The 23,778-nt window shown below is 41.0% G+C and overlaps 1 protein-coding gene across 3 annotated transcripts; it reads right to left on the minus strand.

The window, feature by feature from the left end:
- Nucleotides 1–645: 645 nt before the first annotated feature.
- On the minus strand, nucleotides 646–23,527 carry RRP1B (ribosomal RNA processing 1B). 3 transcript variants are annotated; one of them, XM_066314107.1, is made up of 16 exons: nucleotides 23,346–23,527; nucleotides 19,155–19,237; nucleotides 18,171–18,228; nucleotides 17,396–17,481; nucleotides 16,062–16,123; nucleotides 14,560–14,689; nucleotides 13,094–13,158; nucleotides 12,432–12,595; nucleotides 12,113–12,210; nucleotides 11,213–11,310; nucleotides 10,766–10,785; nucleotides 10,239–10,364; nucleotides 8,829–9,565; nucleotides 5,903–6,049; nucleotides 5,099–5,165; nucleotides 646–3,977 (listed from the first exon to the last, which is right to left on the minus strand). In XM_066314107.1, the coding sequence occupies exons 1-16, from the start codon at nucleotides 23,476–23,478 to the stop codon at nucleotides 3,787–3,789; spliced, it is 2,265 nt and encodes a 754-aa protein (XP_066170204.1). In that variant the 5' UTR covers nucleotides 23,479–23,527; the 3' UTR covers nucleotides 646–3,786. The 3 variants fall into 3 exon arrangements, with proteins under 3 accessions (XP_066170204.1, XP_066170206.1, XP_066170205.1); XM_066314109.1 differs by having other exon boundaries at nucleotides 12,113–12,204; nucleotides 23,346–23,526; XM_066314108.1 differs by having other exon boundaries at nucleotides 12,113–12,207; nucleotides 23,346–23,526.
- Nucleotides 23,528–23,778: the final 251 nt, after the last annotated feature.

Genomic DNA, 23,778 nt, shown 5'->3' on the forward strand with positions numbered 1-23,778 from the left:
TTTACTTGAGGACTCATGGTTTAACTTTACTAGTGACACTCATAGGGCCAGATAAGTTTTCTTTGTTTAAATAATTACTTTTGCATTCCTGAAAATTATATGCCTGTCAAAACGCTGTGATTAATTTTAATTGATCCTGAGCAGGTGCAGAGCCTGCCACTACCTGAGGTGGGGTCGCAGCACCCTGTGCAGGATTTCTCTGTACAGAGAAATTCTTTCAGAAATGAATTCTTTCAGATGTCCTGCTGGTAACAAGCAGGCCAACAGCTTTCCAAGTGTCCATCTCTCACCTATCCAGGCACTTTGCAGTGCTCATCTTGCCACATGATCACTTGGGTTATCAATCTTCATCACCAAGCAGTGACAGGGAGTGGTCTACCAATTTCTCCTGAGCAATCTTTTAGGTGCTATCTCTGACCCAGCTGCGAAGGTAAAAAGTTCAAGGTGTAAGAACAGCCATGTCCTGTCCCAAGCCTACTCCAAAGGTGTCTGAGTCTTCATCAGTTTGGGCTCTTTATACTATCAAATAAAAGGAAAAGGCAGATAGCAGGTGGCAGCAAGAACAATTTCCTTTGTGCTTTCAAGTGGCTCCCCCCTCAGATATTACCCTCTCAAAACCTCCCAAATTCATAGATGTACCCAAAATACAATGTCCACAAAAAATATGGTTTATTGGACTAGATTAAATGATGTAATGCTTAGACATCGTTTTAACAATGCTCTTGCAGAGGAACATAAAATGATACTTTTTTTCCTGCCTCTAATGAAATCTCAGTGCAGGTAATTCATGACAAAGGGCACTGGATACTTTCCAAGTCACACAGTTTTCACAGACTATAAGGCATCTTGCATATCCAATAATTGAAATAGAATTTCAACTTTTTGCCTTGCTGAATTAATTCTGTACTTTTGAGTTCTCTTGAAGCTATGAAGAATTATAAACTACTAGAGCTTGACAAAGTTGATCGGATTTGTAACAAAAATACTGAGACAAACATTAAAAAACACTGTCCTTTACAAGTTAGGCCACATTATTTTTGACTCAGAGCATGGCTGGGAGCTAGGGAGGTGGAATAACACTGAAAAAAACCCATGAAGTGACAGCAAACAGGTCAGATGAATTTTGCTTTCTCTTTTCTTACCAATGCATCTCTCCTTATAGTACTGTTGTGTCTGTGCAGTGGATACTGCAAGTTGCATTTCTTTTCTCTTTCTCTCTCTTTTTTTTTTTTGGTCTTTAATTTTTATGGATATCTTCACTATCCAAATATTTTGGGTAACGTATTCAAATGTAACCCAACAATGCTGAATAAACTGCACTGACAGTGGTCGGGTTTTGTTTGTAAAGTTGTCCTGAATGAATTTCCAGACACCACTGAAGACAATACCCACCTCACTGGTATATTTACATTGCAGCAGTTTTATGGCACAGGTGGATTATGGATGCATTGCGACAAGCAATCACATCTCTAAAATTTTAGATAAAAAACTGACTCCCATTTCTGCCCTCTCCATTTAACACTGTGGGCAACAAAACCATTGGACAAGCAACAGGTTCAGTGGATCTACAATAAAGAGAAAAAGACCCAGACAACCCACATATTTCCATAATAAGTCATATGTAAGAAAACCAAACCCCAGTGTGTCTGGATCCCGGATTTTTCTGTGCACACCAGATCCACCGAGTGATTTTCTGCATCTCTGTCCTTGGAGGAATGTGGCTTCTCCAACCTGAGGCACTCACAACCATGCACATACAAATGGTTCTATGCATATTCCACAGGAGACTTTTCACCCACAGGACAAAGTAACAGTACAACATACTGAACAGGCTGTTACACCCTACTTACCATCATCTTGTCAACAAAATCCATTATGCTAATATACAATGACCTTTTAAAATCATAAATGAACAGTACTTGCAAAAACAAGTATCATTAATTTATCAATGTACTCTCCAGAGTTTTTTATTGATCAAAGAAACAGATACAGCCTAAACCAATACCAAAACCAAATGAAATTCAGTCCTTCACTGAAAATGAGAAAAGACAAGAGCAAAATTAACTTCTCTCACAAACTTAGTGAGAGAACTGGGACGGATTAGAACTGAACAGTTGAGGCCAACCAGCCATCTGGAAGTACCCCCAGTATTTCAAATCAATTGTAGATGAGCTACAAAAAACCATTTTCTTATAAGGAAAATACAGTTGTTTATGAGGAGTAACCTGGCAGAGGACAGACAACATCAAGGACTGGTAAAAAACAGCACTGAAGTATGCAAATACATCACAAAATGTAATTCTGCTGGCTGAAGTAGCTAAATAAACATTCATCAGTTTATTTAACTGATAATCCAGTTATCCTAAGACAAGGTAATGAAGCAGGTTCATTCTCTCTCTTACAGGATCACAGGAATAACTGGTGTGAAGCTTCATGAACAGCTTTGCTCTGGCACCAGGCTGTGATTCCAAGCTGAGCTCTATTGTAGAGAGCTGCTGCAAAGCCTTTGCCTCATTCACATAAGGAAAATTTCTAAAGAAAGATTTCAAATCTTCCAATTGCATAAAGAAAGTTTTTATTTTAATTTACTCTCCCTCTCCTCACTCTTCTCATTCAGATTAAATGATCTCTAGCAGAAATGCACCTCAATCTTTACCAAAGAAGTAAATTAAAAACAAAACATGCACAGTAGCAATAAGATATCCAAATAAAAACAGAACTCCAAGAAATGCCAAGTGGACATCTGATTCTATATCAAAACCAAAACCAAGCTGCATGGGCTGCAAAATTTCACCCTGTACTTAGAGGCACCAAAGCTTTCAGAGGGATGTGTCCTACCCAAAGGTGCACAACACCCATCCAGCTCCCTTCAGTCCAGGCAGAGGTCCATGCACTGAATGAGGGCTGAGTTCTGGCACAATGTGGTGATATCAGCTGCTAAAGCAGAAAACCAGGAGTCTTGTCAGGCCTTCAGGAAAGGCAGCAGAAGGGGCTGGGGAAAGACCTGGAAATATCAAAGATTTCTCCTGCGCAAGAGCACGAGTTTCAGTTCAGTGACAAGAAGGAGCCAGCTCACACTGTGACAGGCTCAAGCCAGCTTTGGCACTTGCATTACTGAAAATAATGTGGTGACTTGTCCCTAACTCAGCAGGCAACCAGCTGTGAAGGTTTATTTGCATCAGTGACCACTTGAGCAACAGCTAAGAGTTTCTTATCCCAGGGAAAGTTCACTTGTTAGCTGCAAAACTACCCAAGTCCAGCTGTTATTAAACAGAGACACGAGGTAATCATTATTTCCAGAAGAATTAACAGGATGCCAGGGGTGACACATGAAAAATGAGAGAGTAGAATTTTAAAATACATGATCAAGTAGGCTTAAAATTTACATTGCCTTTTTCCAATTTAAACTCTGTCTAATGAAAGTTTAACAGCATGCAAGTTGTCTCACACTGGCTCAAAAAAAAAAAAAATCACTGGAACAATCAAACCCTGAACATTCCTTAATTAAATGGACAAGTCTCTTGGGAATGACATGGGCAGAGACCATACTTTTTGTGTATCAAACCTGAGCAGAGATTGGATTTTGTTTCTTTTCTGTAAAAAGACAAAACATGTATTTCAAGGTAAAGCTGAAGTGGTTTCAAAATAGCAATGACCCAGGTCATAATCAGAATTTTGTATATACAATTTGTATTAACTTAAAAAAATAAAGAAGCTCAAAATACCTCCAGAGAACATTTTAGGTTAGCAAAATGTCCTGTACAAAAGTAGGCCACATTTGTTGGTTTAAAAGAAGTCCACAGCAGTTGGTCTCTTCTTAGCTGACATTGTAAATGGTCTCTTCATTTGGGGCTCTTTTGCTGGGGTCACTGTGGGTGACTTCAGCACCCCATGACGAGGTTTCTGTTCAGGATTGAAAGCCACACGGGAGGGTCCTTCTGGGCTCACTAATATACTTTTGTCAGTCTTTTTAAATTCTGTTGAAAAACAAGTCAACAAGTTAAAAAGAAATGCAACCCCTGGAATAACTGGGCCCGTCAATCAACTGTAGGATTTCCCAGCCCTAGAAGCCTGAGTGAGACTCTCAAGCCCAGCAAGGATCAGAAGCCTAACACTTGGCAGAGAAAAGAGATGGTGGTGAAGCACATCTCTCAGCAGAGCCCCTTGGGGAACAGGATCTGCTGCAATCCACTGTGAACCTTCCTCGTGGCTCCACAGACCCCCAGAGACTCTGCGCCTTTTCCTCAGACACAAATGTTCCAGTTGTCCTGAAAACATCACACTGGACTTTACAAGATGACAGTGGGTAAGCAGTGTCTGTACTCTGTCTGCTGAACACCTCTAGAGACTCTTGGCCATCCCTTCAGCCAGCAGGGAGGCATTTCTTTTTCATTTTGGTCAGATGTGTTTTTTTCATTTTGTTCAGATGTGTTATATTAACATGAAGACATTTACCTAAATACACTGTTCTCAATTTGAACTTGACCTATTGCACACCTCAGAGAGGTAAAAAGTAGCTAAAATGAATACATGGAATATAATTCTGTGCTATGGATCAAGACATTTATTTAACAGGGAAAACACCACCTGCTTATAGAAGGGGAGTGACCTTTATCTCTTCATGACCATTACTAAACCACAAGCAGCCAAGATAAAAAGCAAACTTTGCTACTACAAAGTCTGATTTTATCAGCATGTCAGCACTTTTGCCTTGGCAAACAGAAGTGAGCAATGAAGACTGTGAGGTGCACGTGTTTCCAGAGGAGCCCTGCAAACAGGCAGCTCAGGAAGGTAAGTCCATCACCCTGCTGCAGTTTCCCATCCATGAAGCTCCTTCTACAGGTCACTAATGCAGCACCCTGGAATTGCTCAAATCCTAAACTTTACCATCTCCTCTGGAAAGGAACTTGAGGAGGAAAACTAAACTAAGTAAATAAATAAGCTAAATACAAATATTGAGACAGAAAAAAAAAAAAAAAAAAAAAAGAACAGAACCATCCTGTTTTAGAGGTGTTCCACAAGTGTGTGAGTGTGTGCAGCTTCCCCATTCCTCAGCTACCAGAGAGACTGTGGACACACACACACATATCAGACTCACCTGCAGTCATGTTTTTATTCAAGCCAAATGTGACTTTTTTGGAGTTGGGTGTCTGCAGTTTGTTCAGCTACAAAGCAAAACAAAGACATGAAATAAAATAAGATTTCTGAGGAAAATGCTTTGAGTTTTTTTCACCTGCACCCCACTGATGTAAAGCAGCCTATTTCTTCCTTCATTTGTTTCAGGACTGCCCCAATCCTCTGACTGCTGCTAAGAAGCACTGTTTTCCTAGCCAAAAGCAAACATTCCATTTGTGCAGAAATCACATACTCTCCTTATGTCATTACATAATTCAACAACAAACAAGAAGATATTTGTGTGTTAAACAGATTGGCCCAACTGCACTCAGTCTTCAAACTGCAAAGAGAACTTGAAAAGCTTTAAATGTTAAAAAGGTCTAGAGAAGAGGGCAGCCTTTTAAAGCCCTGCACTGTTGCCACTCCACAAATGAGAAGAAATGGTGGCTCAAAGTCCCTTTGAAAAACTGAAATTAGTTCAAGTTTTTGCTTTCTTGACAAATGAGCAGATTCAGAATAGTGTGTGTTCAACAAGAAGGCTGAAAGCAAAGGGGAAGGAAAAAGAGATTTCAGAGACATCTATAGCTCATTTTGAATCTCTGGAACCACGTGTGACTCTGTATATAACAGGGAAACACATCAGCATTCCCAGTTATATCTGCTCATGCTGGGAGACCAACAGGGAGTGGAAAAGACAGCAGGAGTGACAGCAGATCCCTTTGCTGGGGTGCTTGCTTGGGAAGACATTTGTCCCGAGGCTCAGCTGCCTTCTGTGAGATCACCTCACCTGCATGGATGTCCTGGGGGAAGAGATGGTGCTTCTGGCTTTCCTGAAGAACACTGCCTTTGGTACAGTTGATTTTTCAAATTTTACAAAATCACTTCCTGGTTTCACTTTCTTTTTCTTTAACGGTGACAGAGGAGCACTGCCTTCCTGTGAAGGAGGGAAAGGGAAAAATGCTTCAGTACAAAGTACTGCAGTTAGCTAAAACCCAGTGCAGTGCTGACCACATAATCACATCACTTAATCATCATTTTTAGCTCCCAGCAGGTAACTCTGCAATTAGCATGTCTGAAAGCAGAAGTTTAAGGCAAGCTCTGTGCAGAAGTAGGAAAGTCAGTGCAAAGCACAAAAGGAAGAATTTGTAATAGATTTGCCAACCCCAGCAGAGTGCAAACAAACACGTTTTCTCCATGTGCATGAGGATATTTTGCAATCAATCCACCTCTCCTGCATACAAGTGATAATTTTTTTTTCCTTCACCAAAAGCAAAAAGTCTCCTGTGGTACCTCCGGATGAATAAGATAACTAACTAATGAACAAACACAGCTTTGGGCTAAGATGGGGACAGTGAAGAAAAAATGGAGTATGAAATCTGACTATACTTTCAGCTATTGTGTAGTGCTACTGGTTTGCTGCCTAACATTTGTACTTTAATGGCATTTAAAGCAATTCTTGTCTCTAGTACAAGGCAATTCTTAGGACTTGCACTGGCAGAGCTTTCTAACCTGCTGTCTGTGAACTGTGGTGAGGGCAAGTTCAGTTATGCTTCTCATCAACCTACAGACATGGAATTCCAAAAGCATTCACTGATAACTGTGGAAAATGTACAGCTGATATGGCCTCTCTAGATTTAAAAATCAAAAGAGGCCATAAAAGGCTTGTTTCAAATAAAATGAAAAACCACAAGTCTTTTAGTTTTCTGAATTGTGGAGACAACTCTGAAATAATGCTGATCTTGTCTGTTTTTCCCCCTTCTCCTCCTCCTCTTTCCTCTGAATATTTGAAGCTAATTCTCTGGAGGTGTGTGTTGTCCTTGAAATCAAGAACCAAAACATGCTCCTCATTTCTGGGCACAAGGCCTGGATTACGTAACTAAAATCAGGAAATAAAACAACGTTATTTCTCAAGCAATGAAAACAAAATTAGCAAAGCTTAATTTCCTCTGCATTTGTGCTTTTTTAGCTTTACTCTGCCCTCTTCTTTTTTCCATCAGTATTTTCCCTCCTCCTGACTCAACTTCAGAGTTGTCTCCATCCCTCTCCTCCCTTTTAACACACACACTCACACAATTACGTGGAGTGAGCAGGAAAAAGCAAATGCCATAATTTCTTTGGAATTCCACACGCAGATTGACCCAGCAGCCCTTGTCCTGAGAGCCAACAGCCCAGTGCTGGGGTTGTGCTGCTGCCCTTCCCTCAGTGCCTACACTAAGCTGTGCCAGCAATTCCTTTCCATGAAGTCTGCAGGAATTTCTTATCTTGAATCTATCACAGGTCTTGTAACCTGTTGGTCACCTGCAGCAAAGTCTTGCAGAAAGAGATGAGGGTGTCATAACTGTATTTTCTTAGAAAGTAAACTTTTATAGCAAAGAAAAACCAGACAAAGCCAATGGTTTCTACTTTCTCACAGTGGGAGAAATGCAGTTTGAATAGTGGGGAGAGAGAAACCTTTTGGCTCTTCCCTCTCAGCACTTCATCAAAAAATAATAAATGTCAGCTATTTTATGACTATTTAAGCAAAGTTTCAGTATGATTTTTTTCTCCTGTGAAGGACTGAGTAGTTATATCTCCATATACAAGCCTGCACTATTTAACTAATCCTACACTTTTAACCTTATGTCAAACAGAAGTGAGCTCATAGGTTTGTAACATGCAGTTTTAACTTTTTTGTAGTCATAATCTCATCTGTGCTTTATGATTTTTTCTCCACCAAAGTGAGACTGTCAGCAAGATTTCCAAGAATGTAACTAAACCCCTGAATGTGTTAGGGTGAGTATGCACATGGGAAATGAGCAGTTAAAAAGAATTTCAGTAGCAGGAGAGGGAAGAACACCTGCATTCTCTTTCTTAGTCACACTATCAAAACTATACAGTGCAAAATGCTTTTTGACTCTCAAATCACTGAGAAAAATCAACCCTATTGTACCTATTACAAAGAAGATGAGAGTGGCGAGGTAGAGAGGTCAAAAAAAAAAGTAGGTTGTTCCCAAACTGCAAGGCATACATTTTTGAAGACATCAGACCTTCCTAGTGAACAAACACAGTATTGTCTTTATCAAAAACTGGACCATTCATAAATATGATCACACAGTCACCAATGAGATTAAAGGTCACAGTATCATATTGTCTATTTTGACGTTCCGGTGTCTATTCTCTCTCCCCAAATATTTTCCCCAGACAATCTTATCAGTTTTTTAAAGATGGAACAGTGATTGAGCAAAAGAAGCCACTCCTGAAATTCCTGTGGGCAGTTTCACAAGGAGCTGATCCTAATCCTGTGTGCTGCTGCTGCTGCTGCAGAAGGGATGTTCCATCTTCCCATTTTTCATTGTTTTGCCAAAATACGACGCCCTCTGTGAGCATGCTGTAAAGCTCAACCAGAGACCTAATGCAAAAGAATAATTAACCCGGCAACCAAAGAAAAAAACAGACAAAAAAAGACAACCCTATCTTGCCCCTAACATCTCATTTTTCAGCTAGATGGGTTCTTCCAGCTGAGTGCTGGTGCAGGATTTAGTGTCATTGTACAGGAGGGTGTGGCAATGTAGCAATGTGTGGATTTCTGGGGGATCAAGTTCTTTTTTGGTGACATTGCATGATGACATCAGCAAGCAGCCCCTGCAGCCCCATGCTCAGAAAGCTAAAGCCAAATCTGAAAATGAGCCTGGCAGTTCCTGAAGCAGGCAGAGAAAAGAATGAGATGTACATACCACTTTCCTGCTTTTCTTGCACACAGTCTCCAGAACTCCGTTGGCTTCGACAGGGATTAGCACCTCATTTGCTTTTCTCTTCTGTTTCAGAGATGCTGCTTTCTGACTGGAGACTTTCATCCCTTCCAAACCAACTAACTTTGTCTTTGTCTCCAGTGTGACCTTTCTGGAGGGTGCAGATTCAGCCTCTGCCTTTCTTGGCAGGGTCCCCAGGAAGCCTTCTTTGCTGGGTTTCAGGTCAGTCTGCTGCACAGGGGGATCCCCATTCAGCAGGACAGCCCCTGCCTTCTGCTTCTTTTTCACAGCCTTAGGAGGTAACAGCGTGACAGATGGGCTGACATCCTCTGCTGCACTGCCTGGTCCATTCTGACACGCTGGTTTTGCAGGAACATTCTGCACTTTTGGATTCATTTTCTTCAACTGACTCTTTTTACTCTGTTCTGCGTCAGTCAGGCTGTTCTGCACACAGATACTGTGATTTTCTCTGGTGTCAGTTGCTACATTTGTGGTCTCACTGGCCTCATTTACTAGCAATTTCTTTCTCTTTCTCTCCTTGTTATTTTCTGGCATCTTTTCCTGGCTAGAAGCATTAGATCCAGATGTTTCAGCTTTTCCCTCCTCACAATTTCCATCAGCTGTTCCAGAACCAGCACTTGGGCTGTCCCTCTTCTTCCTTTTCTTCCTCTTCCTCTGGGGAGCCGACGGCACCTTCCCACTTGACAGCTCTTCTTTGTCCTCTAAATCCATCCCCAAAAGAATGCCATAACACACATGTGAAACACAAAGGTAGTTACAACAACTGAATTCTATTCTATTTTTGTCCTTTTCTTTTAAAATAGGTGCACCATTTTCCTATTATCAGCCTGCACAACAGTTTCACTGTTACAGCTGCTCAGGACACTGCAGTCTGATGATGTCTGGCCCAATTAATGCTTTGCTAATTTTGCCTTGTCACAGGTAAGATCTAAACCATTCCCTGTGGCAACCCTATTTTTCATAGCAACATCCCTAAAAAGAGTTATTACCCACCTGTTAAGCCCATCAGACGGGAAGCTCAGGGGTTCTGTATTCCAACATCCCCAAATTCTTACATTCTAGCACTCTTCCTGTTTTAAGACTAACATATTTGTGCTTTCCTACAGTAAATGCACCTGCTCAAAAAACAGATGCTTCCAGTTCTACTTTTGAGTGAAAGTTTTGAGGTGAGGCTTGCCTCAGAATTGGGAAGAGAACTCCTCCCACTTTCAAAGAGAACTTAATTTTATATTTAACCTTCATCACGACAGGATACAAACCAGCACATCCTGAACAATAGTGTTGGCTTCCTCAGAACAGCTTCTATCTGACACCTTGCCAAACTGCACAAGCCACTGCAGATTGTCTCTCTCCCAAATATTGATCTTGCCTTACCTTTTACTTTTTCCAGCTCGTTTTGCTGCCAAGGCTTGACAGCTTTTTTCTTTCGCTTTCGCCTACCGGATTCATCGTCATCTTCATCTGTAGAAACATCTTCGGGAATATCTTGGGGGAAGATTCCTGTTGAGGAGGGATGAGGTATCAGAATCCTATTTCTGTGAACAGTTATGCTATTCATATACAGCATAACTCCCACAGAAAGATAAAACAACTCCTTTCCCCCCACTTAACCTTTAAGAAAAGCATACGACTGATTCCTGTTTCTTTAAGCAAGAATAATCATTTTTCATTTAAGGACAAAGTACAGGGTTGCTCAAATTATGAAAGAAATTTGGCCATCTCACAAAAAATGTGTAATGTGTCTTAATGAGATTTTAAAAACCCACAAAACCCCCAATACAATGTTCTTGAAATACACATTAAAAAAGAGGAAAAAAAAATTCCTGTACACATTGTATGGGAACATTATATATCATTTAATGGAAAATAACTACTGTCTCTGTTTGCTGCTCAGTCCTTACCTTCTGCTAAGTCCTGGAACCTGCAGGTGAGAGGAAGGAAAAAAGAAAAATCAAACCCTTACTATTCATTCAGTACCAATAATAACACTAACAGAACGGCATCACTGTACTTATTATGGTTTTGTCAAAATAGGAACAACATATTTGTGCATAGGAAGTAACAAACACCAGAAGAGATCTGCCTCAGAAACCTCCAAACTCAAATCAGATCTCTGAAAGTACTGAGAAAACAGCCATTTTACACTTTTCCTGCATCTGTTCCTTGCATCACACCCAACCTGATGTCACGTCCTGCAGCTCAAACCCACACTGTGCAGATAAGCCCCATCTGGCTGCAGTTGTCTGGTACCAATGAGCAACAGCACGACAACGTCACCAGGACAAGAGAGGTTGGGCAGAAAGAAAATCAAAATAGTTTAGGACAAAGTGTATTTCAGCAGAACTCACTTTTTGACCAGCTTGTACAACCGCTTTCTGTTCAGGGAAGGTGTATTTTTCTTACTTGCAAATTCGAATATTTTGTCAGCAACAGCCTTGTAATCAAACTGTTGGAGGAAAGTACAACACAGCTGTTCTTAGTTGATCCATGCAAGATAACCCAGGGCAACTCGTGTTACAAATATATCAAGTTCAATAGGTGAATTGTAAAGACACACATCTTGAAACAGACACTTCCTTTAAAACCCAAATGTTTTCCTCTGTTGAAATTTACGCCCCCTTCACACAGGGACTTGTACAGATGGCTGCTTCATTAACAGAACAGCTGAACTCGGCATCACTTTCTCAAATGTTCCTAACCTTAATGCTTACTCAAGAGAGAAGCCAACCCACTTCAGAACTCCCATAAATATTTAGCTGAATATCAGATTTAAAGTGTGCCATGTCCTAATTCTTGCTTAAAAGCCACAGATGCATGAAGTGTATCCACCTGCGTGTTTGATGGGAGGATCTGTCAGAATCACTACACTGCACTGGGCCTGGGTCTAGAAAACCCAAATTGTAACATATTACTCTCTCTCCTATATATCCCATGATCCACATTTAGTGAAAATTAGGCTGGTTGCTTCCCCACCCTCACTGACTTGGCTTTTAGCACACACATTTTTAGTCTCTTGAAACAGGAAGGGAGGAGCAGAAAACAGAAAACAGAAGGTATGGGAGAGAGGAAAGAGGAACTTAGACATCGATTTATTTTACTACCACTCACAGAATACACATTACATAAATACCACCTTACAATAAATCAAAGGAGATTAAAATTTTGTAACATGTTTATCCATTAACACCCTTTACTTCTGCACCTCTTGAAAGGGATGGGGGAAAAAAGAGAGTAAAAGAGCCACAAACCTGAAGAACAGGCCCAATCCCATCATCAGCATTTTCATGGATATCCTCTGTTTCTTCAGAGTTCTGTGCTGATTTTCTTGACAGACATCTGTCTGCTACTATAGAAAAAAGACTGAACATTAATGCTTTGTCTGAGATAGTGACTCCAAATGAACAAGCTTTATTAAGCACATCTGAAGGGAAGATAGGAAAACACAAATATCCTTACAACACCCTGAACGTGTGTGTTTGATTGGTTCAGAGCAGAAATGTATTTTCAGGAAACAGGATCTTCCATCCTAGCAACTCTTACCAGGGCAATTTAGAGTTTCCTCCTTACCTTTGGTTTTAAGCATCTCTTCATCTTCCTGTTTGCCTTCTTCAGAAGCATTCTCCTCATCACTGTTGGCCCCCAGCTCCTTCATCAGGTCCTCGATGGCGAAGGGAGACTGATCCACGATCATCTCAAAGACGCCGGTGGCCACAGCATGGAGCACACGACGACTGTGCCACAGGAGAGCAGGGTGAGCCCAAGGGCAGACCATTAACACCCTCCCCTCTCATGTTACAAATGTGGGAATTTGGGGGAAAACAGATGAGAAAGAAAGTGGAGGAACACCGAGCTCTTCAGATGATGAAAGTGAACCTGTTACTCCCTAAAGAGAAGTCCTTTAATTCAAGCAGTGTCCTGCTAATGTGCCTCTCTTAAATTTCACTCTTTATATGCTGAACTATATTATACTGCAAAGAAGCAGCTGAGCTGCTCTATGCATTAAAAAATTAACTGGACAAATTAACCAACAAAGGTTGATATAGTTCTTATAAATCCACAGAGACTATCTATAGCTTAGATAAATACAAATTATCTTCAAATGACTGTGCACATTGCTGGTAAAGTACTCTTCTTCTCTAAATTCTGAAATTATGATCCATTCATCCATTTATTACCATAATCAGAATTTCTTAAATCTTAAAAAGTATTTATCCTTTCATTAAACTTACTCCTTTGATTTGGCAGCAATTTTGCAGAAGGGTTCGATGAACTTGAGATTCTGGTCTGCTGTGAGCTGTTGGATTAAAAGAAAAAAAAGTGAGTACAGAACATGCTCTATATGTACACTGAAATTCCTTGAATATTCGTGTTTTACAGGAATTGGTGTTGAGGGATCATCTTTAACAGTCTTTCAGCATATTATCTAATTCCAGTTGGCAGAGGTATCCAGGGCCTTTTTGTTACCACTGCTACCTCTAACTTCCACATATTCCCTGGAAGTATTATCAAAACACTGACTGCCTTGCAGATTTTATTCTGATCTAATTTTTTATTGCAGAAATGCAACAACAAAACTTCTTACTTTAGAGAAGGAGGCAAAGAAAGCTTAAATAATTTTGTGTACTTTCCCAAAGGTCTGTAGCAGAAAAAAGATTTGGGTTTCTCTTAACTGGGCTGCTTGCACCAAAACCCTCTCAGCTATAGTAGAGCTAAAGATAAAATCCTTCCCTTCAAAATCCAATTCATGAGCATCATCTGTGATTTCAAACAGTCTGGGGGGGCTCACTCCCCTCTCCAGGATTTCAGTGAGTGGCTTAGCCACAGCTGTGTGACTGCAGAGCTGCAGAAATTATTTGGGCTCCAAGTGCTCACACTTTTCTCGTGCAGACTTCTTCCCCCACTTGATCCACAATCCAGAACCTGAAAACCTGCAGGCAGGACTGGTTTGAATACTGACTGCAAGGAATAGGAATGGAAAACTGCTGACAGCTTTGTCTATTGCAAGGAGAGGTATCAGAGGCCTGAGACAAGGGGAGGTAACTGAGGTGCCTGGGATGAACATGGGGCAGCAGGAAAGGGCAGAGGGACAGGAGAGATGCTCCTTGGCTTTGCTGCTGCAAAACTCTGCACCACTGGAACAGCAGCCAAAATTAAAGGCCATAAATTAACTGTCACGGCAACACACAGCAGAGCAAGACAGATGTTACCAGCAAAACAAACATCTGGATGTGGAGGGTAAACTGCATAATGCACAGACAACAATAGGCAAATATTAGACAACTGTGAAAGCTCACTTTCCTCCGCTATTTAGGTGTTACACAACGAGCAAGAGCAGGCTTTATGTCAGCCTTTGCAAAAGCAAACACTGGAAAATATGTTCACACAAGGGCAATTACAGGGAGTCCCCTCTGAAACAAACAAATGAGAATAGTCTAACTTTTCTATCACTGTTTTTCCAACCTCAATTTGAAGCAGCATAGCAGTACTCAGGAACTTGAGAGAAACTACCATATTCCCACTGTCAAAGACACGAATAAAAGCATAACTTGTAGTAAGTAACTTTCTTCATGCTTACTCAAAGTTCTTATATTTAAAACCATTAAAAATTACATAATCTAAACATTACATTTCTTTTAAGATGCTTCATGCCACTGTCAACATCAATCAGGAATAAAACGACAAAGTATTTTCTAACCTCCTTTGCACCAACTTTAGCCAATTCATCCAGATAGATATCAATGAAATGGAACTTTATCCCAGTGGGAGAATTGCTGTCTGGGTCCATAATTTCTTTCATTAATAGCTGCAGCAATGGTTCAACTAGCCTGGAAAAAATAATAAAGAGAAAAAAACCAGAACAAGATATTCATATTCAATTGCTCATGTCTTATTTGCCTTGAAAACAAACTCTTGTCTTGAAAACAAACTCCACTTCTTTACAGTTACAGACAGCTACCTAATTTGAATTTTCTTCCTTCTTTTTTTATACCCTGAGCCCTATCATTGCTATCCTTCAGGATAGTGAAGTTTTGTATATTCTAAGCTTTCTCCCCTGGCATTCTTTGGGCCCTGCTGCAGTTTTGCCCAAAACAAACATTTCCAGTCCCAAAGAGAATTCAAAACACTGAAAACCCATAAACATACTTTTACTTTAATACACCTTTCTTCAAAAGCATTTTTAAAAGACAAGAAGGAAGAAAATCACATTAGGCAGCTTCCCAGCTCCACTCAGGAGGGAAAGGTGGTTCTTGAGCTCCCTCAGTCTGCAAAGAAAGGAATCATGATCCTCTCATCCCACATTGCCTCCTTCCAGGGAAAGATGGAGGCCAAAGCCATAGGAAACCTCGGCAGAGATCAGTTTGGGTGACCATGTGTGTGGGAAGAAGGGCTTCAGCTTTATCAAACCTCCTCCCACACTTTCTGCTCCTGACAAGGAACATTTCCATCTCTTCAACCTGAGGGCATTTACCCAGTGCAAAGTTAAAGTGGAACAGGAGGGATGGGGTGTCGTTTAGCTCTGCATTCCTTTCTGTTTCCATAAAAACATGCCTGTGTGCATCCCACATTTCAGAGGGTGACAGAGAGAGAAAGGATAACCTTAGCACTGGGTTATCAAGCACTTTTAATTGAAAGATTTTAATCTCTTCATTAATTTGAAGACAACAAGCTTAGAAGTGGCATAAGAGCTCGAGACAGAGCAAATGACTGCAATTATTTGCCTTTTAATAGAGTAAGGAAGAAATAGAACCAAACCCACTGACGTTTACAACAGGAGGCTATTACAATTAAGGGGCTCTGTCTTATCAGAAGAGAAGTCATCATGATTAACCATTGTAAAATAAACACTTACAAAAACAGTCAGAGCCAATCAGAAAACAATAAACAAACAAAAAAATTCTTTTTCTGTATTTTCTGGGATCAAAGTTCCCTGTCTAGTCTTTCTGTAGGTGATATTTCATTGATAGCTCTTCTGGCTACAACAGAAAATGAAATACATTAAATACTGTATTTAATTTAATGACGTGTAACACTTTACTATGTTACTAAACAAAGTGATATGAAGAAAAATAAGCCTTTATGTTAAGACTTCATGACAGTGGCATCTATGGAGAAAAAAGAATCAATTAAATGCAAATATATTTGAATACAGGTATATTGGGTGACTTATGACGCAACAGCATTCAGAAATCTGCTTACCCCTCATCCCATTCACTTCTTTTCAGCACTTCAAAGGATTGCCTCAAAATCAGACGCATCAGCTGCAAAGCACAAAATCTGTTATTAAAAATGTTGTTTATGAGAACAGGTAAAGGAGCCACTGTGACTGCAATATGAACAGATTTCTTGGTAAACCTCTATAGCACAAAGTGGCAGCTGCTTCACATGAACGTTTTGACAGACTGTCTATCATGTAAAGCAACAGAAAGGTGCTGTGAAGCAAAAAAAACTCCAACAAACTATTTTCATATGCTAAGCACAAAAAAAATCAATGATCATTTCTACTATACAGCTTTCTCTTGATTCACAGCCCTGATTTCATTAAGTGTTGCCTTAATCTAAGAAAAGGCACAGCTTATACTGGACTTAACAATATGGGACAGATCGTAGCAATAATAATTTAATTTACTTGAAAATTGCACTAAGAAACAGTCACATGTAAAACAGCCATGTTCAGCTGGCTCAAAACACTTCACTTACTGAAATAACTTATATCTGATAATACTGGGAAAGAAAAACCATCAGTGAATGTGCCTGTAATTAACTTCTTTCAAAGAAGATGATAATGGGATTTTGTCCTTTACAAAGGTATGCTTTCTAAGATTTTAGTTCTTGTTTTAATATTTTGTTTCCTATAGAAAGAATTCTGACTACTGAATGTAGTACAGTGGATAATTTACTGGAGGAAATTCGGGGTTCTAGTGCAAAGTCATAAAAGAGTCTGATCTAAACAATTCACCAAAGAGTAACTAACAGAATGAGAGGACATAGTCTCAAGCTGCGCCAAGGGAAATATAAGCTGGATACTAGGAAAAAGTTTTTCACTGAAAGAATAATAAAGTACTGGAATGGTCTGCCCAGGGAAGTGGTGGAGTCACCATCGCCGGATGTGTTTAAACAAAGACTGGATGTGGCACTGGGTGCCAGGGTTTATTGAGGTGTTAGGGCTGGGTTGGACTCGATGATCTCGAAGGTCTCTTCCAACCCAGTGGTTCTGTGTGAAATCTGTGTTCTGTGTGAATTGCTGTTGATGGAGTGTCCTTTGAGACAGTATTTATATTCCAGTATAGAAATCAATGAGAAAAATTACTATGTTTGAAGGGAAAGCCCTTGAGCACGATATAAACTCTACTAGCTTTCAGATTCACACAGTGATGAGTGAAAGCCTTTAAAACAAACATCTCTTGCAATGTGTCAAGAAGACGATACATTGCCTTCTCTTACAATACACACCAATCCATGTGCAGATAGAGCTGCCTTCCAGCACCAACCCATTTTCCAGGAGAACACACCACCCAGAGAGGGATAATTACCATGTAGTACTTGTCCAGACGCAGATTGTCAATCCCGTTCCATTCCCGGTTCATCGTCTGCCAAAATGCCTGGATGAACAGGTGCCCTGCAAGGGGGCAAGGAAAAACACCTGCATGTCTGGCACTGTGGGCTGCTCTGCTAATCTCAAAGAACCCCAAGAAAGGGATGCAGTTCCCTGGGACTCTCTTAGTGACAGGGACAGAGCTGTGGGAAGACAGGCTTGACACTGGGACAAGAATCAATTAAACTTGAGAACAATACAAGAAAAGGCACACAGCTACTTTTAAAACAATTTAATTTACAGGGACAGAGTTGTATCTATTTTGTGTTATATACACACGAGTTTGAGCAAAATATCTATTCTGCACCCATTTTTTCCCATGCATTTTAGGCACTGACTGAATACTCCATTTCATAGGCATTTTGAATACCAGGGGTTAAACAGCTCATGAAACAAGGTTGGGTTTGAGCAGGAAATACACAGGACAGCCTATGCAGAATGAAGAAGTAAGGGGACAAGTTTGTTTTGTTACTTATCCTGAAAAACCTCACCTGTATCACGCTGAAGACACAACGGTTCTCCTGCACCAGTCAGAAAAAACCTGCAGCTCATGCCTCCCTTAATGCAACCACACAAACCAGATGGACAGAAAGGAAAGAAAAAACCACCAAAACAGCCCCTCTGTCTGTCTGTCTTTATTCTGGCACTGTGATAGTGGAATCACCAAAGAGGGAAGTACCCTACAAAGCATTAGGTAATTAAACAGTACTTACGAGCTTCTGTATTCTGAAACACGTGGATAAGCTGTGAGATATTGGCTGCAAGTTCCTCCTAAAAGTAAACAAATACAGTTAGTGTAGCATGTTTTAGAGTTTGGTCTTCTCACTAAACACATGACCAGCAAACAGCACGGTATAAATTTGATGAAACATCTCTCAGAATGAAAAACATTCTCTCAATATCTGCTTTAGTACTGCAGCTATCCGTGCACTGCGACTAGGTCAGCTGGAAGAGACGTTTCAAGGGTATCAAAATCTGTTCATTTTACCAGATCTCTGCACTAATCATCTTTCTGACAGCAGACGAAATTAAATTAGGAGGAGAAGAACCCTATGTATTTGAATTATTAAATGATGCAAAATTTATGGGGCACTGCTCTCACACAGGTCTCTGTGGAGGGGTGTGAGCTTTGTGTGATAGCAGACAAGAGATTTGAAAATTGAAGTTATTGAGAGCTGGTACTCCAAAACCAGTATCTTTGGAAAGTGGGGAGACAAACTAGTAGAAGTTGACAAAAATATGCAGTAGGGACAAAGTTGGTAGCAGAGGAAGTAGAGGAAGTGCTACTGAACTAACAAAGGAAAAGGAAGCGTGGAAGTTTCACCCTAAAATCTGCACAAATGTTGTAGTTGCAGTTAAGGGCAGCCTGCTGTTACTGCTTCAGTTACACAAAATCAACATTTCATGAGGCATCTATTTTAGCTCTCCTTCTGAAAGCTACACCTGCCCCTCAGAAGGAGACTCCAAAGATGATCTGTTCATGTTCAGATCACCAAGTTACAGCGTTAGAGTCACCTCTTCTCCTGCAGGTGCCACAGAAGGGCTGCAGGAAAACAAAAACAAAACAAATACCAAAAAAACCCCCCCAAAAAACCAAAAAACCCACAAAAACTAATTTTCCCCATTCTAAATTAGCATGTCCCTAAAGTGTATTTTGGAAGAGCCCCCTGAAGCAAATACAAACCCAGTTACTATACCTGAAGCAGAGGTTTATCCTGCATCCACATACAATAGAAAAGGCCCTTCCATATTTTCAGCAGTTCTTCCTGACTGAAGCCACCTATGGTATAGAACAAGTCTGAATGAAAGGAAAAAAACCACACATTTCCACCAAAATATTTTCATGCAGTTCCCTCTGCCCCCCGCTTTCTGCTTTGTTTTTGTTATTTTCTCTGGACTCCTACTGTAAGCACATTAATTGGAAGGCAATTTGGCATAGAAAAGTGATTCAATGACTGTAGGCTTCTACTGAAACAACAAAGATTTCAAAGCAATCACAGGTAAGATGAATATCAAGATAATTCTGATAAATGTCTCTGGCCCATTTATAACACCAAGTCTGAAAGAAATTTTTCATGAGAGTATCAGAAATAGTTTTACAAGAGACGTGATTTTTTTGTTTTGTTTCTTTTAAAAAAGTCTCACTTTATCAACAGTTTTACTCCTTACTAGGGGTTTGTTTTGATAGAATAAACTTCTAGCAATCAACACATTTATTTCTACATTAACCTTTTTAGTCAAAGAGCATGAGCAACTATAACAGAAGTATTTCTGATATAGTTAGTCTTGGGACGTAGTAACACCTGAATTTTAACAGCAAAAAAAAAATTTTCACATTCCAGAAGTAAAGTACTAGATGGAAAGTCACTAGCACCTGCGCAAGAATGGGATTTTTCATTATATCAGCTAAATACCTGAGAAATAAAACTGTAAAAGTACATTGTTACAAGGCAGCTACAATGACCTACTACTACAGCTATTTTCAAACTATGGCCTATTAAACCCCAAGCAATCTTATGAAACATCACTTTGAAAAGGTCATCATCTTCAGTAAGCTCAAATTTGCTCCAAAAAGATCACTGTCTCAGGGGTCTGCCAGTCAAAAAGCCTGAGACCCAGTTCAATATCTAAATTGTCCACTTTCTCCTTTTACCAAGTAATTTGAAAGCAATTATCCCTGAGACAAAAACACTGCAAAGACATTAGTCCTGCTCACTTAAAAATAAAGGAAGTGAGGAAATATGCAAAATACTATGTAGGAAGCAATGTGGCCAGTAATATTAAGCATGAATTATAAATTTAACTTAGATTTGACAGTACTGTTACAATGAAATATGAAACAATTTGATTCACTTATTTAATATGAATTGAAATATTAAAATTAATAACATTTCTTAAGGGAATGATATGTGACATATTGAGTGGTAAGAAGCAGTTTTAACCTCATGGGCAGCATTAACCCTGCAGAGATATCAGACAGAGGCCTATAAATGTGGCTCAGGAGTTCACAGAATTGAACCACAGAATTATTCAGGTTGGAAAAGACCTCTCAGACAATCACTGCCAAGGCCACCACTAAACCATGTCCCCAAGCGCCACATCTACACATCTTTTAAATCCCTCCATGGACACTGACTCCACCACTGCCCTGGACAGCCTGTTCCTGTGCTCTGAAGGAAGAAACACAGACTTTCATGAGGTTGTTTTTCACACACACAGGGCTTTTTAAAGTGTCCTAGGCATGTGTCTATTTGACATAAGATTCTGACCAAAATTTAGAGCAATTTCCTTATCCTAGTAGCTCAAAAGAGTAGTTTCAAGGTTGTTTTCTGGTTTTCAACTTCATATGCTGTCCCCAGCCACAGCTGGCAAATAATAACCATTAAAGTAAGGTTATTTTAAAACCTGAATGCATTGTATTAGCAACCACAGTGCCCAGAACTGAACACCTTCTATACCTTAAAGCCTATCCTGAGAAACAATTCAAGCCCTAAAGCCAAAATCTAACTGTCCCTATACATAGTAACTGTTCTAGTCATTGTGGGAGCTGGGATTAACACTCTACAACCACTCACAGCTACTTTAATGCAAGCCTTGTCAGCATTTCTGTTTGGGAGTTTGGCTGCTTTGACACTGCTATCATTGAATTTGTTACAATTTTTCCTATTCTAGAGAACTGCAATGGACCAGATCCACACAGGCACATTTCACTGGAAATTACATAAATCCTTTACAGGTCCAGGCCCAGGTAAGTGCAGCTCTGTCAGACAGGAAACCCTCCAGCAATCTTCCCTCTTTTACTAGAAGTTATCTCTGTTTATTATTCTTTCATCGATTCATTTGGTAATTCAACACCTTCCAGAGTTTAACTTCTTGCTGAAAATTAAGAGCTCTGGCTCTCTCAAGAAGCTCAGCCTTAGCACAGACCACACAGAGCACTCCTGCTATATAAAATATTAAAAAACCCCTATAAAACACCTGACACTGATGAACTCCAGCACATTCTCAACTCAAGTTAGGGCATTTTTACCTGATGTGTGAGCCTCATCCTCTCAGAACAGTGGATGGGTGTAAAGCTGCTAATTAATAAATAACTTTAAAAAAAAACCTCTCTCCTGAACATGCTTTTTCTCTAAGCCCAAAAGAGTTAATCTTTGTTTTAATACTACCAGTTTGGATAGTACTAACAGCAAGTAAATCTAAGAGCTCTGGAAATTAGTCACCCTGGTTTCCTACTCATTTGCATTCCATGGTGTGCTGATTTTAACACGCAAAAAGTTCACAGCCCAACTGAGCCATTTCCCTGTGATGGTTTCATGATGTCTTAAAGCAGTGCCTGAACCTGCAACCTTTCCCCTCAGTTATGGGCTCTTGTGGCTGCTTCCACAAACCTCAAGGAATCTGCATTTTGCAGCAAGATGCACTAAGCACTACTGAACACAGAGTCGCCCTTAGAAAGTCTCTAGAGGTAAAAAAAAAAAAAAAAATTAGAAAGTACTTGGGAGGTACATGATGTGCACTGTCCTAGTCCCCAGGCAATCCTTAGGTCTATGTTAACTGTCAGAAATGGGATAATAACTGTTTGCCTCCCTGGCCTGACCCTGTAAGACTGTTCTAAGTGTCCTTTCCTCTGTCAGATGTGGCTAACGGGTCAAATAATACTTGGAAAGGCAAGAAAAAAAATGTTAATTCTACAGTCTTTTCAAGGGATTCACTGAGGTCCAACCAGCACTCCAGCTGCAGTTCAGCTCTTGGGGTCAGCTCTAGGCTGGTTCTCCAAAGCCATGTATATAATATATACTAATATATAAAATACAGATGTAATATGCAATATTATATCATTTAAGTACATGCTAATAAAATAACATATAAAATAGCTTATAAAATGAATGTTTTATATAAATGAAACATAAAATATAGATCATGGATTACATTATATATAATATATATAACGTAAAGTATAGGAATAACACAAATTCATGTGGCATTTTCAGGTGCAGGAAGCTTCAGTCTGGCTTTGCCAGCCTCAAAATGACTCCAGGCACATCGCTGGACTCTTAGTTCTAAGGTGCTGACACAAGGCTCCAAGTAGAAGTTTCGGAAAAATGCAGAAAAAAACTTTTTGATACCATGAAGTGGAGGTAAACAGGTAACCCAAATGGCTTACACAGAATCAGCTGCAATTACACAAGGCCTGAAACATAACGTAGCTTTTCTCGATTCTCTCCGACGCTCCTGAATATCAGTCATGGAAACAGTCCTCATCTCACAAAACACCACAAAATAAAACTTTATGCCGCATATACGGGGATGTTTGCAGTCTGGAGCAGCTCAGAGCATTTTAACCCTGTTCCTTGGGAACGAGACACACGAGCCATCCTGCTCCCATCCCGGATTTATTCATGCTGCCACCAAAACCCTCCTTCAATGCAAGCTGATCCTTCCCGAGCCGCTCCGGGCTCCGGAGTCTCTTCCCGAGTGAGGATCCCCGAGTCCCCCGGCTCCCGGCTGCTGGGAGCGGCACCGGGGCAACACGTGCGTATACATGGTGAAAACATATATATATAGGATATATATATATACAGGAAAACAAACAAACTGACACAAAAGAAGAAGGAAAAAAAAAGGCAAAAAAAGGGCAAAAAGTGAGAGAGAAAAAAAAAAAAAAAAAAAAAAAAAAAAAAAAGCCCGAGAAGAAGCCCCGGGGAGGCGTGCCGGGCTCAGGGCGCACACGTGGTGCTGCCTCGCTTCCTTCCCTCCCCACGCCGTCCGTCCGCCGGGGCCGCTGCTCCCCACACCACAGGACCTGTCCCCGTCCTGTCCCCGTCCCTGTCCCCGTCCCCGTCCCTACCCCGGCCCCTGTCCATGCCCCGGCTCCCGGTCCGTACCGGCGGGGCGCTGGGTCCGCACACCGATGTAGCCCCGCAGCTTTTTGAGGGCGCGGTCTCGGATGCGCTTCTCGTTGGCGGCCAAGCGCTGCGCGAACTGCACCTCAGGCGGCTGCACGGCCGCGGGAGCCATGGCCCGGCCCGGCCCGCTCCTGCCCCGCTGCCGGCCCGGCCCGGCCCGTCCTGCCCACGCCGGGCTCCGCCTGATGCCGTCACGGACGCGGGGCTCTGCCGTCACCGCGGGGAAGGCGGGGCGGCCGCCGGGATGGCTGCGGGGATTCGCGGGGATCGCCGCTCATCGGCACCGGCGGGGCCGGGCTCACCCACGGGAGGCACCGGCCCGGGCACCGCACAGAGTCATTAAGGCTGGAAGAGAAGCTCTGAGATGATGGAGTCCAATTTGTGAACGATCAGCAGCACCCTGTCACCCAGC

Source organism: Sylvia atricapilla, chromosome 2, assembly GCF_009819655.1.
Source record: "Sylvia atricapilla isolate bSylAtr1 chromosome 2, bSylAtr1.pri, whole genome shotgun sequence".
Taxonomy (NCBI): Eukaryota; Metazoa; Chordata; class Aves; order Passeriformes; family Sylviidae; genus Sylvia; species Sylvia atricapilla.

Excerpts from the sequence above, each read along its gene's own strand:
- RRP1B (XM_066314107.1), bottom strand. The coding sequence starts at position 23,478 with ATGGCTCCCGCGGCCGTGCAGCCGCCTGAGGTGCAGTTCGCGCAGCGC. Across the intron at positions 13,159-14,559 it reads CTAAAGTTGGTGCAAAGGAG|CTCACAGCAGACCAGAATCT; the intron begins GTTAGAAAATAC and ends TTAATCCAACAG. Across the intron at positions 11,311-12,112 it reads GGATTGGGCCTGTTCTTCAG|TTTGATTACAAGGCTGTTGC; the intron begins GTTTGTGGCTCT and ends TTCCTCCAACAG.